The sequence below is a fragment of the Drosophila willistoni genome (genome assembly GCF_018902025.1).
Source record: "Drosophila willistoni isolate 14030-0811.24 chromosome 2R unlocalized genomic scaffold, UCI_dwil_1.1 Seg167, whole genome shotgun sequence".
NCBI classification, from domain to species: Eukaryota; Metazoa; Arthropoda; class Insecta; order Diptera; family Drosophilidae; genus Drosophila; species Drosophila willistoni.
Window position 1 is genome coordinate 4,066,508 of NW_025814050.1, and position 14,575 is coordinate 4,081,082.

Here is a 14,575-nt window from a genome sequence, read left to right on the forward strand (position 1 = left end):
TGTATGTAGGTAGCTTACATGGGAGCTACTCGAGTTCAGGGTGAGATAATGAAAACAATGTCGAGGCGGGTCGTCGGGTGGGCGGTCTGTGTCATTAGCCGTGATCTCACATGCATGCTGCCGCTTGTGGTGTCCACTCCATGTCCATGTCTGGTGTGAACTCTCACTTTCTTGCATGCATCTGTATGTATGTATGTATGTATGAATGTATGTACATATGTACATACGTTAGTACATGTGCATATCTAGCTTCTTAGTTGGTTGATCGAGTATAAAACTGACTGACAGAACTGCATTGAGATCAGTTCAGAACAAGAGTTCATTCAGAGCGACCAACCAACAACCAAACCAAATCAAAATGAAAGTGAGTTTTCTATTGGAAAAGTCAAAGAGGTTATCCTTTCTTATCCTTCATCGTTTGACTACTTTCAGTTCGCCCTCGCTATTGTCTTCAGCCTGGCCCTTGCCATGGGAGTGCAGTCTTCAGTGATTCCATTGGTCTCTCAATTGGCTGGACATGGACTCTCCTACACAGCTGTCTCAGGACCCTCTGTCGTTGCCGCTCCCTGGGCTGTTCCCTCTGCCCACTGGCCCGCTGCCGTAACTGTTGGAGCCTGGCCACCAGCAGTCTCTCATGTGTCTCATGTTGCCGCTCCCGTTGTGGCCGCCCATGCTGCCTCAGTTGTGGCTCATGCTGCTCCCGCTGTTGTTGTTGCCCCTGTGGCCCATGAAGGCGTGTACACTGCCCAGACTCGTGGAGCCGTACACACCGCCCCTCTGGCCGGACACATCCAGTCGGTGGCTTCCATTAATGCTGCCCCTGCCCCAGGAACCATCTAAGTAATGAAATCTGTCTTCGTGCAATTTCTTAATCTTTGATTGAACCACCCCCCGCCTTGCCATGGAACTGCCTGATGATGATCCTTTAGACTTCTCTTTATTCTGAGAGAGATTAAAGCAGATTGTTGTCCTTGATATTTGTAAATAGACAGGGTACGATGCACCTGAATCAAAATTTCCTTTCGAATGCACCCGCTCCTAAAAAACTCTACGTTATTTATTTAGACAATAAACAAAGGTTTTCGAAAAACTTTACATACAAAAGAATGAAAAAAATCTTTTATTTTTAACATTTTGCAGAAGTAGCAACAAGTGGACAAATCTTGCAAATTCATTGGGGCCAATTCAAAACCAATTTTCAACTTCTTTTACATGCCTCATGAAGATCTAACAAGGGGAACTTCAGAAATGAAATGGCACTGCTTGGCAGTTATTAAGCAGTTCGATGCCCCGCCAAGGTTCTTGTAACATATAATTTTAGAAATTTTTGTGTAAATCTATTTACCTCACAATTAAAGGGTATTTTTGTTTCATAACCATAATGCAGCATTATATTAAATTCAATAAATGTTTTTTATTTCCATAACATTTTCTTTAATGTTTATGATCCCGGTTGAATATCAAAAACAAATTCTGGAATTCAGTATCTTGTCAATTGGTAGAATAATTTCATTCTAGGTTAACTTTCGGAAGTTGAAGATATTAAACATATAACGCAACTACGTTGCATCGTTGGTTCACAAATTTCAGTTAATAAAATCGATTTAACATTCGTTTAATTCCCCAATAAACACCCTAATTCCTGCTTCTTGCAAAATCGTCATCATTCAAAGTCCCTAAATTCCGCAAATGTTACTTTTGGGAATCCGAACAATTTAAAAATTGTTTAACCTAAATGCTTCTGCCGATATAAGAAATTACTCCTGATTTGATCAAATCAAATCCATTAACTGTCTTGGACTACCGATGAAAGTTCTAAAAAATACGAATTAATCTATGATCGTAATGTTTAAACATGTATCACCATTAAATCGATAATGTGTGAGTGCAACTTAAAAGTCAAGAAACGATACAAAGTATCTTTTATCCGAATATTTCCCATCATCATAATTAAAAAGACTTATGAAATAAACCTCTCATAATCATTAGCTTTTAATTAATCTTGCTGGTTTCGCCAATATGCGGTTTTTGTTTTAGATGTAATTGTAGGCTTACTTTAATTGATTTTAGGGACTATTTTATTGTTGTTGGGATGCAGTTACACTGTTCTGAATGTATGTATATATATTATGCGTAAATCGGCTCTGTGCTTATGATTTGCAAAATTACACATTTAACGTTTGAGATAGAATAGGTGTATTTATAGTTTTTAAGGTCTTAAGGTAATAAAATATTAAGGGTGAAAATTGAATCCGGGACAAATCGGATCGGAACGATACAATTAATAATAACATAAAATGCATATAGAAAAGTTATACTAAACCATTTTTGTATAAAAAAGAGTAAAGAAACATTTAAATTTAATGGCCTAAATTAAATCGAACATATCATTCATTCAATCAAGCAACCACGCAAAAAGCCAAGACCAAGTCCCATTAGCTTTTTGCAGGAGCATCAAATGAAAGCGAAAGGAGGGCTTTCAGTTTGTTTGTATAAGGACTCTTTCGTTTTAGTATATAAAACTAAAGATCTGCTGCTGGTGTTGCTGTTGGTGCTGCGGCTGTCCGGATCAGAATTTCCGCAGATCCAAGACAAAGACACTGCCATCGGAGGCACTAGCACCCACTTTGGTGCCCTTTGAGTTCCAGCACACTTCGAATATGCCGCCAGTGCCTTTGTAGCTATGCACTAATTGTCCCGTTTGTGTGCTCCAAATGTGCACGCATTTATCGAAACTGCCCGAAGCCAAGTGTTTGCCATCGGGGCTGAAGGCCACCGAATAGACCGGCTCAGTGTGCTTGGTTAATGTATGGATGCAACTGCCGCGCTCCACATCCCACAGCCGCACAGTTGAATCGAATGATGCAGAGGCTAGAATTAAGTTTGTATTCGGGTTATTTGTTCCTGGTCCGGTAGGTGACCACTTTATCGTGTAGATCTCCTTGGAATGGGCCTGCAAGTCGTGACAACAGTGAATCCGATTCATGCTCCATATCTTTAGTGTCATATCATCAGAACAGGATGCCAGCAGTTGGCCCTGTGGACACCATTTGATGGCATTCACTTCATTTGTATGACCCCGGAACGTTTTGATCGGTTCATTGACACCCAAACGACACACATGAATCCTTTGATCTGTACTGCATGAAGCGAATGCCTGATTCGACTGCCAATCCACATCCAAGGCAGGAGCACTATGGAAAGCAAATTGCTGGGTACATTGGCCAGTTGAGGCGTCCCAAATGATGGTGGTCTTATCCACCCCAGCAGAAAGTATATAATTGCCGCACTTGTTCCACTTCAGAGCAAAAATCGGACCCTTATGCTGGCCCAGAGTGGAGGCCAGCCGGCCGTCGGTATTCCAGATGCGGGCGTAGCCATCGTAGCTGCCTGTGGCCAAGAGTGAACCATCGCACTAAAATGTAAAAAGTTAAATGGATTAATGTCGTCAAGGAATCGGTAAGTGGCAACCAACTCACGTTCCAATCGAGCGAAGTGACATCTTTATTGCTGGGCACTTCGGCTCCTCCCTTTTGAATGCAATGCCTTAGAACCAATTGATTGGAATTTGTGTTTGCATCGGACATGTCCCAAATACGTGCCGTACTGTCACCGGAACCACTCGCCAATAGATCTCGACTGGGATTCCAGGCGCAAATGAATACCTCGCTCTCGTGCCCACGCAGGACGCGAGCTTTGGATTCTGGTATTTCAATGCTTTGATCAATGTCCATGGCTTCCACGCCCGAGCCAGCGCTAGATGGTCCTCCGACTGTGCCTCCACCGGCGTTGCCAGTGGATGATGAGATGCTGCCACCGGTGGCTGAATTTGCAGTGGATGTGGCCGTTTGGCCACCAGTTAATGTGGTTACTCTAGTAGTGCTAACTCCTGTAGACGGTGCTCCTACCCCGGTGGCTGCCTTGGCAGCCTGTAGTGCGTTAGCCGCTACAGTTCCTGCTCCTCCAGCTGCAGCTCCACCTGCTCCAGCCCCTCCGGCATTTGGTTCTGTTGCATTTGCGGCATTGACCCCTGCCGTTGTCTGATCTACGCCGGTGCTGGAATTGCTACTGTTGCCGTTTGTGGATGTGGTTGAAGTAGCATCGTCTGTGCCTGACGCATTAGCTGCGGTTTGACCAGTTGTCGGGGCAGTCGAACTTGTGGTGCCAGTCTCCGATTTCTTAGGCCCGCCTCCGGGTGCTGTTGCTGTTGCTGCCGAGCCAGTAGAATCTCCGCTAGCATTGTTGGACGAAGAGCCGTTATTTGATCCAATCGCAGATCCTGTGTTATTTGTGCCGCTTGTTTGGTTATTGGCATTACCTCCTGCACCGCCCGCATTGCCGCTGGAGTCCACTTCATTTATGTTGCTGTTTGGGTTAGAGGACGACGTATCTGTGGGCGTGACAGTGCCGCCCGTTCCAGCATTGTTGCCGTTATTGCCAGAGGCAGTCTTATTAGCTGTCGCTCCTGCTCCAGTTGCTCCCGTTGAATTGGTTCCTGAGCCCACTGCACCGGTGCCTGGTTCCACTTTAATCTCGGTTTTGGTATTACCTGCCGACTGGGCATTGCCGGTTGCATTGGAATTTGCATCCACCGCATTTGTGGCATTTGCATTGGAGGCCACGGACGGTTTGCCCGGTTCTGTTTTCACTGTTGGCTTGACGGGCTTCACTTCGGGCATCACAGCATCAATAAGGGACAACCCCTCTATGGGTCTGGCTACTTCGCCATCCTCGCCTACACTCCACTCCACTTCTGTGTAGAGCAGACCCTTCTGTAAAATAGTCAACAGCGCTGCGGGTGGAACCAAAGCACCATTGATGTTGCTTTGCGAAATGTGCGACTCAATGCCAAATACGTAGGCAGAATGAAGAAAACCTAAGACAAAGATAACAATTAATATCATTCGCACTATGCTCATTCCCCTCTCCTCTCACTCGGCGATTAGCTTACCAGACTCCTGTAGATATCGGTAAACCAGAAAGTTCACCTCGTCACTGGAGAAACTCATGACTACCAGGGTCAGAATATATCCTTTTATAAAAACTCTTCTTTTCGCTGGCCAATTTGTAGCAAAATTGTACAATATTAAAGACTGAGATTAGCGTAACACATGCGTCTTCCCCTCTACTGTCTTTCGTATACATTTAGCATAAGCACTTCTCCCGGCTCCAGTGTTTCGACGGCTTTTTATGTGGTCTCACTCTCTCTTTCTTGTATTTGTTTATTTGTCTGCTTTTGCTCAATTTACTTTGTAATGCAATTGCATTTTACATTCCGCTTTTTTCCACTCGACAAATAAAAAATGAATTTGCCCAATTTACGCCAGCCCTGGCAACGCTCAAGCGAAAATGGCGGCTCATGGTTAAAAGTACTAAAGGGTAGTTCTCGATTCTCGCTCGCCTCAAAAATTATTTATTTTAATAATTTTGTCTAAACTAACTGATCTTCTCTAAAGGCAGGCCGATACTGTGTAACGCTTAAGTAGGTGTTTACAATAAAATTCATTTTTTTGGTCTTTTTGTAGCTGCATAACTATTCGCATTTATATCTCTGACGTCATTATTGACGACATTATTTGCTGCCCTGTGCATTTTCTAGCCCTTGCAAGTGTGACCGTGTCTTGGCGGCATTTCAGACCGAACTGGAATGTGGCCACACATACGTACTTCTGAAACCGCCAGATGGCGGGCAGTTGCACTTACAGCGAGCGAGCGAGAGAGATGAAAAATCAATAGAAATTTTCAATGGTTTTTTCTAGTGGCCCACTGAAAAGAGTTTACAAAAATAAAACCGAAACTCTCAGCGTAATATAATACAAGTAAATTGCCCCATTAGCATTGGAGTTATATAAAGTTAAAAAACGATACGTGTGTAAACATTCCGCCAAAAACACAGCCAACACCCCAAGAGAAAAAAGTAACGCAAAGGAAACGCAAACGCAAACGACAAACCGCAAGCAAGCCAAAAAGAAGAAAAGAAATTTAAATTCCATCAAACACTTCGAATTTGTTATTGTTAAAGTAAGCAACTACAACAGCAACCACTAACAACGTTAATAAAGTTTGATTTCGGTTTGTTTTGTGCGAATAAAACGTCTTCGTCATCTTTCTAGCGAAAGAAAAAAAAGTAGAAAAAAATTCGTGACGTCGACTGCGGCAGCGACTGGACAGCAGCGACGTGACATGAAAGCGAAACGGGCACAAAGAGTGTTTAAACAAAAAGAATAAAAAAAAGATGCAGGCCGGTGGTCGCCTAAGGTCATTCATTATACTCAGAGAAAATGGGAAAAATATAGAAAACTCTGCTTTATCAACAGAATTTTTGATGGTTGCCAAGTTAATGCAGTTGCCAAAAAATTGGTTGTGTGTGTGTTTGTGTGGGTGTATAAGGGGGGCGTACATGTAAGAGTGTTTGTGTGTTTGTTTGGTAAATGTCAAAGTTTATGCTAGCTTCTCTTCTTTCTTTGATTTACCGCTATCAATTGATCAATGTTTCTTTCTCATCTAATAGAGCTTTGAAATTATCAGAAAAAGAGAGCGCAACAGAGCAAAAAACGTTAAACAACAATAAATAACAAAAACAACAAAAGAACAAAAAAAAAAGCAATTGCCATCTCCGTTTGCCGATAAGCAGTAGCAGCAGCAGTTGACCCCGCCCACTGCTAAACAGACGTTTTTCTTGCGCCCCCAAGTTTAAATAAATTTAGCGAAAATTAATAAGCTAACTACAATGGCGCCGGTGCGGGGGGATGGCATGAGAGGCCTGGCCGTGTTTATATCGGATATAAGAAACTGTAAGTAAATCCCTGAAAGAATTGTACACAAAACACCCCTACCAACTAAGATATTCATTATTTAATTCAATTTATCAATTACTTACAACACACACATACTTGAGTAAATTGTAAGAGTGAGAGAGAAACAGATTAAATCGAAGAGCTTTGCTTTTCTTATCCAAAACATACATACATACATACATATATATGCGGGTTCGGGGGGCGGAATCCGCTTCGTTTCTTTCTTCAATTACGGGGCGTTAGTATAGTATACACTTGATATAACGATCCAGTGTCTTCTTGGATCGTAATTGCATTCGAACGATCGTAAATAGAACCTGTCTTGCTGTTCAGTTTAACGACAGTTTTTTCTAATGTTATCAGTTTATTAACGATTTTACAGTTTTCTTATAAACATTGAACACCTACATACGTAGTGTACATGTAACAATAGAAATACAGCCTAAGCCTACCCTTATTGTCTAAGAGATGTCCCTTACACGAGTTTGCACTGTATATGTACATATGTATATGTTTATATTTATGTATGTTTATTTGGTGATATGCCTCAATTGTTTGCTATTTCAACTCGACGCTGCTTCACTTTGACATTCTCTTACTCTGTCGCACTTTCCGACACCCTGTGTATGTTGTCTGTATGTATGTGTGTGTCCCATTATCGTGAAGCTGGTTTCCTCGCCAGCAACATAAAGTCGGTGACTGGTACTAATTGGCGCCTATGTGACCAGTAATATACGATGAAAAGAAGAAGAGAAAGAGAGAGAGAGAGAGTAGGAGAGCCGCTCTTCCATTGATGATCTGAGCTAAGATTTAATTTTTTGTTGTTGGTTTTTCCCTTTATCACCAAAATCTCCTTTACTGACCTTGACCCATTTCACTATATTTTCGCTATTTGTCTTTTAGGTAAAAGTAAAGAGGCCGAGGTAAAACGGATAAACAAGGAATTGGCCAATATACGAAGCAAATTTAAAGGAGACAAAACTTTGGATGGCTATCAAAAGAAGAAATATGTCTGCAAATTGTTATTTATCTTTTTGCTGGGCCATGACATTGACTTTGGCCACATGGAGGCAGTCAATCTGTTGTCCTCCAACAAATACTCAGAGAAGCAGATTGTATGTATAACAAAAAATCATTGACTAATCTAAGTGACTAAAACTAAATTTACTATTTCAGGGCTACCTGTTCATCTCGGTGCTGGTCAACACCAATAGCGATCTGATTCGACTGATCATTCAGTCGATTAAGAATGATCTGCAATCTCGGAATCCGGTTCATGTTAACTTGGCTTTGCAGTGCATTGCCAACATTGGCAGCCGTGACATGGCCGAATCCTTCTCGAATGAGATTCCCAAATTGTTGGTTTCCGGCGATACAATGGATGTGGTAAAGCAATCGGCTGCATTATGTTTATTGCGTCTATTTCGCTCATCGCCAGACATTATTCCGGGCGGAGAATGGACTTCGCGGATCATTCATTTGCTCAACGATCAGCATATGGGCGTGGTGACGGCTGCCACCTCATTGATTGATGCCCTGGTCAAGCGCAATCCAGATGAGTACAAGGGTTGCGTGAATTTGGCCGTATCACGTCTCTCACGCATTGTGACGGCCAGCTACACGGATTTGCAGGATTATACATACTATTTTGTGCCAGCTCCCTGGTTGTCTGTGAAACTTCTGCGATTGCTGCAGAACTACAATCCCGTGACCGAAGAGCCCGGAGTTCGAGCGCGCTTGAATGAAACTCTCGAAACGATTTTAAATAAGGCTCAAGAGCCACCTAAGAGCAAGAAGGTACAGCACTCGAATGCTAAGAATGCGGTCCTGTTCGAAGCCATCAACTTGATCATTCATAGCGACAGCGAACCAAATCTCTTAGTGCGAGCCTGCAATCAGTTGGGCCAATTCCTTAGCAATAGGGAAACCAATTTGCGTTACTTGGCCTTGGAGTCCATGTGCCATTTGGCCACATCAGAATTCTCGCATGAGGAGGTGAAAAAGCATCAGGAAGTGGTTATACTCTCAATGAAGATGGAAAAGGATGTGTCTGTCAGGCAAATGGCCGTCGATCTTCTCTACGCCATGTGCGATCGCGGTAATGCAGAGGAAATTGTCCAGGAGATGCTCAACTATCTGGAGACAGCTGACTATTCCATAAGGGAGGAGATGGTTCTCAAAGTGGCCATCTTGGCAGAAAAATATGCCACCGACTACACTTGGTAAGTGGAGGGGAAATTACCAAATTACCCAAAATTAAATCTTTAATCGCTCATCGTTTTGCTTTAGGTATGTCGATGTCATTCTCAATCTCATTCGTATTGCTGGCGATTATGTGTCGGAGGAGGTCTGGTATCGGGTCATTCAGATTGTTATCAACCGCGAAGAGGTGCAGGGCTATGCCGCCAAAACTGTATTCGAAGCTCTCCAGGCTCCAGCCTGCCACGAGAATATGGTCAAGGTGGGCGGTTACATTTTGGGTGAATTCGGTAATCTCATTGCCGGCGATTCCCGTTCCGCCCCCTTGGTGCAATTTAAATTGCTACATTCAAAATACCATCTATGCTCACCCATGACCAGAGCTCTGCTGCTCTCCACCTACATAAAGTTCATCAATCTCTTCCCCGAGATACGATCGAACATCCAAGAGGTGTTCCGGCAGCATAGCAATCTTCGGTCAGCGGATGCTGAGCTCCAACAGCGGGCCAGTGAATATCTGCAATTGAGCATTGTGGCATCCACAGATGTGCTGGCCACAGTTCTCGAGGAGATGCCCTCATTCCCAGAGCGCGAGAGCTCCATTCTGGCGGTCCTCAAAAAGAAGAAGCCAGGTCGCGTGCCCGAGAATGAGATACGTGAATCAAAGAGCCCCAATCCCGTTTCCAATCATCAGAATGCCAATAGCCACCACATCAACAGCAATTCGACAGCATCCAATAAACTGAATAATAGCAATGCCCATGCCGATCTCTTGGGATTGAGTACACCGCCAGCCAATAATGTGGGGGGATCGAATAGCAACAGTAATAGCACCCTCATAGATGTCCTCGGAGACATCTATGGCACTAATAATAATGCCAATGCTGCCGTCTACAACACCAAGAAATTCCTCTTCAAGAACAATGGAGTCCTTTTCGAAAATGAGATGCTACAGATTGGTGTGAAGAGTGAATTTAGACAGAATCTGGGACGATTAGGTCTCTTCTATGGCAATAAGACGCAGGTTCCTCTAACGGTGAGTGGAAATTGAAAATATTTAATGATTCCGACACACTAAATCGGATTATCCATTTGTAGAACTTTAATCCTGTGCTGCAATGGTCGACGGATGAGGCGCTCAAATTGAATGTCCAAATGAAGGCGGTGGAGCCAACATTAGAGGCTGGCGCACAAATCCAACAGTTGTTAACCGCCGAATGCATTGAGGATTATGCCGACGCTCCAACCATTGAAATCAGTTTTCGTTATAATGGTACACAACAGAAGTTTAGCATTAAGCTGCCACTTTCCGTCAACAAATTCTTTGAGCCAACTGAAATGAATGCTGAATCCTTTTTTGCGCGATGGAAAAATCTCAGCGGGTAAGTAGCCTAGAACTCTTTAAACGATCCCATACTAATCTATATTATTGCTTACTTCAAAACCAACCAAAAAGAGAACAACAAAGATCCCAGAAGGTGTTCAAGGCTGCTCAGCCACTTGATTTGCCTGGGGCACGCAATAAACTAATGGGCTTTGGCATGCAGCTGCTCGATCAGGTTGATCCCAATCCAGATAATATGGTCTGTGCAGGCATTATCCATACACAATCCCAACAGGTTGGCTGTCTCCTGCGACTGGAGCCAAATAAGCAGGCACAGGTAAGTAAATCTTCTTTATTTCGATAATTAGCCACAATTTAACCATTTTATTTTTGTCTCTAGATGTTCCGACTAACCATCAGAGCCAGCAAAGAGACAGTGACTCAAGTGATTTGCGACTTACTGTCGGATCAGTTTTAAGATCATCTGCGCATCCCACAACCCATGAACACACACACAGACACACACAAACACACTTTATAAAGATGCACAATCCAAAATAATCATCTAGGGAAATATCAGAAGAGAGGGGAACACAGATTATGATCCCTTGCTTTCTTAACCCTCCACCAACACTCCACACATGTTGTATGTACCTTTCCACTCTAACTATTGCTAAATGCTATGGAGCCAGCTATATATATACACTATATAGGGACACTTTTTTCTAACTAGTTGTAAAACCCAGCCCTCTGTTTTTTGTTTATCCTAGTTTCCGTTTTTCCTACTTATTTTCATATATACTATTTTCTTGTAAATGTTAAGCTCAAAGTGTTGAAGAAGATAAAAAAGATAACATAATTCGATTATGTTATGTTGACAAATTAAATATATATACGAATATATATACATATATATATAGATTTATATATATTAATATAGTGTTGCATCAGTTCGAAGCAGTAGCAATTGGATATTATAAAAAAAAAAACAAATATAACTATACCTATAAATGTATATGTGTGTATATACAGATATATATACCTATATACATGAACATTCAGACAAAATACCCGCGTATATACTTAGTATATACCTCAAAAAGAAAGAAGAACACATAACGGAAAGCTTAAAAAACAAAAGAATCATATGCAAAAAATAAAAAAACAAAAAAATCGTTATCTAAATATTTATATATACACAAAAAAAAAAAAAAGAATATATATTGAAAAATTCATGTTTAGTGTTTTTGATTATGAGATAACGAGATTGAGATGATGATTAAAATCTAGGACTAGCTCGAATCAGGATTGTAAAATATTGAATTCAAATTGCACATTTTAACTAATTTGTATCTATATCATTTGTAATTATTTTGCATTATTATTGCTATTTAAATTTGTTGTATATTCGAGAATCGATATTTATAAATATTTACAATTCCACTTCGAGTTCGTCTGCTCTCAAATGACAATGAAAATCTCATTAAATGATAGACAAATAATTGGATGGTGAACAAATCACACACAGACACACACACAAACACATACACATGATCATTGAATCAATTTTTTAAATATTAAATTGTTGAACAAATCTAAAATGTAGAGAGGAGAATAATGGAGTAAAGTAAAGATAAACCTAAAGGCAACCTTCAAAATAATTATATATATCGTATAGCAAAAATTCTCAATTGATTCTTCTGTAATATTCTTTTGTTTTGTATACATGCAAACATACATACATACATACATACATATTCTATATACATTTGTACCATAGATAAACCTACATACAAGTACATACATATATACATGTTGTTGTGCCGTTTTATAGAGCACCAAGTATTAACTGATAATCCCTTGAACCAGATCCATGCCCACACCCACAGCCACACCCAGACCCCAGACCCAAAAGCAGCCATAAAAATGTGTCGAACAAAACTAATTCATGTAAACTAAACAATATATACTATATATTGTCTATATATTATATATATAAATAGATATTGAATACTGGAACTTGACATCTCTTATAATTCTCTCTTTTTTGTGCATGGAGATTTTTGGAAAACGTTTTCAAAAAGTGCAATAGTTAAATTGTTAAATGAATTCCACAAAATACACACAAAAGAACATTAACTAAAACAAACAACAACTACATATAGCAAATGCAGGAATTTAACTGTAAACGTAAAGAAAAATATGTATTTAAATAAATTAATAAATATGAACAAATATGCCTTTTCTATTGCAATGGGCAAAGTTTGAAGCAAAGGCAATGCCTCTATAAAGTCTCTGTATACAAAACCGGAACAATCTAAATATTTAATCTTGCGAAAAATTCAAAAAATCAGAGCTGACTACTAACAAATTCTACGGATTTCCTTGGCAGCAGTCAAGTGCTAAGAATCATATTTTGAAAAAGGCAAAATCATGCGCGTTGAGGGAAGCTTCTGAGTTAGTGATCAAAATTGAGGAAGTCAACATCTTCCTTTTTACTCACTCATTTATTTATTCAGTGACTCAATTGTTCTCCGACTCACTTGTTCACTAACTCACTAGTTTCTAGTCGGTGGCTTAGTAGAAACATACAAAATCCACAATTCTTTTGTCCCTGATGAAGCAATGCGAACTTTTTTTTAGTACATCTAAATAAGTTCTGCTGACTTATAACAATGATTGATCAAATAACACATTTTCTTAAATTTTTACTCGATATTTTCCGAATATTTTTAACTTTTCTTTAAACGAGAAAGAAGCTAACTTTGTCTGCACCGAAGTGCAAAAGGGCATATGCCCATTTTGATTACTTTTTACTTGTATTTAATTTAGTTTTCTAAATAGTTTTGTATTTTATTTCTTATATTATGAAAAATGTTTCACTAAGTCTACTTTAAGAAGATTTTTCTAAAATTCTACATAGATATTTTTCATAAAGGCTTTTCCATCGCTGTTTTCAAAAACGGCTGTGTAGATCTTATAGTGGTATTAGCTTAAATACCAAGTTTCTTTTCATTAGAGTTCTTATTAAGGGCGTGAAGTACACTTGCACAGACGAACAGTAGGACAGACTATTTCTACTAGGCTAGTTTATGGGTTCTGAAACATCCTTTGACTGCATTACAGACACCTGATTAATTAGACCCTTGCAAAAAAAGGTATACTAATTTTAGCTCCCATAGTAACGATCCGTAAAAAAGGGGGTTGATGCAAGCTAAACTCTGTCAATAGTATAGTCGGAGATGTTTTAACCGTTGCAATCTTTGAACTACCGTTAATGCATACATATATCCTTTCCACAAAGGTGTATGAACCGGTCAGGGACCTCTGAAAACAATAAAAAAGTGAACAAGAGAATCGAGTCAAAAGTCACCGAAAAAGTTAGTGAGCTACTAAACAATTGAGTGAAAAACTCAGTAAGTAAATCAAATTTTTTATTTATTAAGAAGATAGTCAGTCAACTTTTTTATCAAAGTTGCCCTAGCACCATTAAGAATTACTAAATCTTATCTTACTTTTTTTTACTTAAATTAAATTAATTTCTTATATCAAAAATAAATTAAAATTATATACCCCACGGTAAGTGTAAAAGCAGATGATGAATGCTTTAAATATTGGCCACGCCTCATACTGCCCTTGTTATCTGAAAACCAAATATTTCTGTAAATAATATTTGGAAGGTTTTGTCTATGCATTAATGAATTGATGATACTGACAAAGAGTTTGGAACATGTAAAAATATTATGGCCAAGGACTACAAGGGTATATAAACTTCGGCAAAGTCGAAGTTAGCTTCTTTGATATTTATTCATAAATTATGGATACAAGATTTTTTCACTAGATGGGTCATAAGGCCGTTGTTCGCCGGTGGCTGGCGGCATCGCTAGAGTGTTTGTCTTCATCTTCGAAAATGTTTTCACTTGGTGAATGGTATCCGAAGTCGGAGAGACGACTTATTTACCTTATTAACATAACTTCGATATTTTTGGTCCGATGTCATTAAAAATTGGAATGATTAACATAGTCAACCAATTGCGGGAAAGTGGGCCGAAAGTGGGCGTGGCGGATGTTATAAAAACATTCATTCTGGCTGAACACTACATTGGGCTACAAACCAAGTTTGGTGGTTCAAGCTTTTATAGTCTCTTAAATTTAGGTGCTCATACGGATCCAAATGTCTGGACATGGATAAATCGACTCGGCTGTTGATGCTGATCAAGAAAATATATAGTTTATACATTACACATATCGATTA

The 14,575-nt window shown here is 40.0% G+C and overlaps 3 protein-coding genes across 4 annotated transcripts; 2 read left to right on the forward strand and 1 right to left on the reverse strand.

The window, feature by feature from the left end:
• The first annotated feature begins 303 nt into the window (after positions 1-303).
• Positions 304-1,104, forward strand: LOC6643871 (adult cuticle protein 1). The gene is made up of 2 exons (XM_002066698.4): positions 304-364; positions 433-1,104. Exons 1-2 carry the CDS (start codon positions 359-361, stop codon positions 838-840), a joined length of 414 nt encoding a protein of 137 aa, XP_002066734.1. The 5' UTR covers positions 304-358; the 3' UTR covers positions 841-1,104.
• An 864-nt stretch (positions 1,105-1,968) lies between these two features.
• Positions 1,969-5,347, reverse strand: LOC6643872 (F-box-like/WD repeat-containing protein ebi). The gene is made up of 3 exons (XM_002066699.4): positions 4,952-5,347; positions 3,480-4,876; positions 1,969-3,415 (listed from the first exon to the last, which is right to left on the reverse strand). The coding sequence occupies exons 1-3, from the start codon at positions 5,007-5,009 to the stop codon at positions 2,570-2,572; spliced, it is 2,301 nt and encodes a 766-aa protein (XP_002066735.1). The 5' UTR covers positions 5,010-5,347; the 3' UTR covers positions 1,969-2,569.
• A 340-nt stretch (positions 5,348-5,687) lies between these two features.
• Positions 5,688-11,233, forward strand: LOC6643950 (AP-2 complex subunit alpha). 2 transcript variants are annotated; one of them, XM_002066700.4, is made up of 8 exons: positions 5,688-5,819; positions 6,512-6,794; positions 7,701-7,912; positions 7,974-9,019; positions 9,087-10,032; positions 10,095-10,378; positions 10,453-10,657; positions 10,721-11,233. In XM_002066700.4, the coding sequence occupies exons 2-8, from the start codon at positions 6,731-6,733 to the stop codon at positions 10,796-10,798; spliced, it is 2,835 nt and encodes a 944-aa protein (XP_002066736.1). In that variant the 5' UTR covers positions 5,688-5,819; positions 6,512-6,730; the 3' UTR covers positions 10,799-11,233. The 2 variants fall into 2 exon arrangements, with proteins under 2 accessions (XP_002066736.1, XP_046866706.1); XM_047010750.1 differs by lacking the exon at positions 5,688-5,819 and adding an exon at positions 6,002-6,021.
• Positions 11,234-14,575: the final 3,342 nt, after the last annotated feature.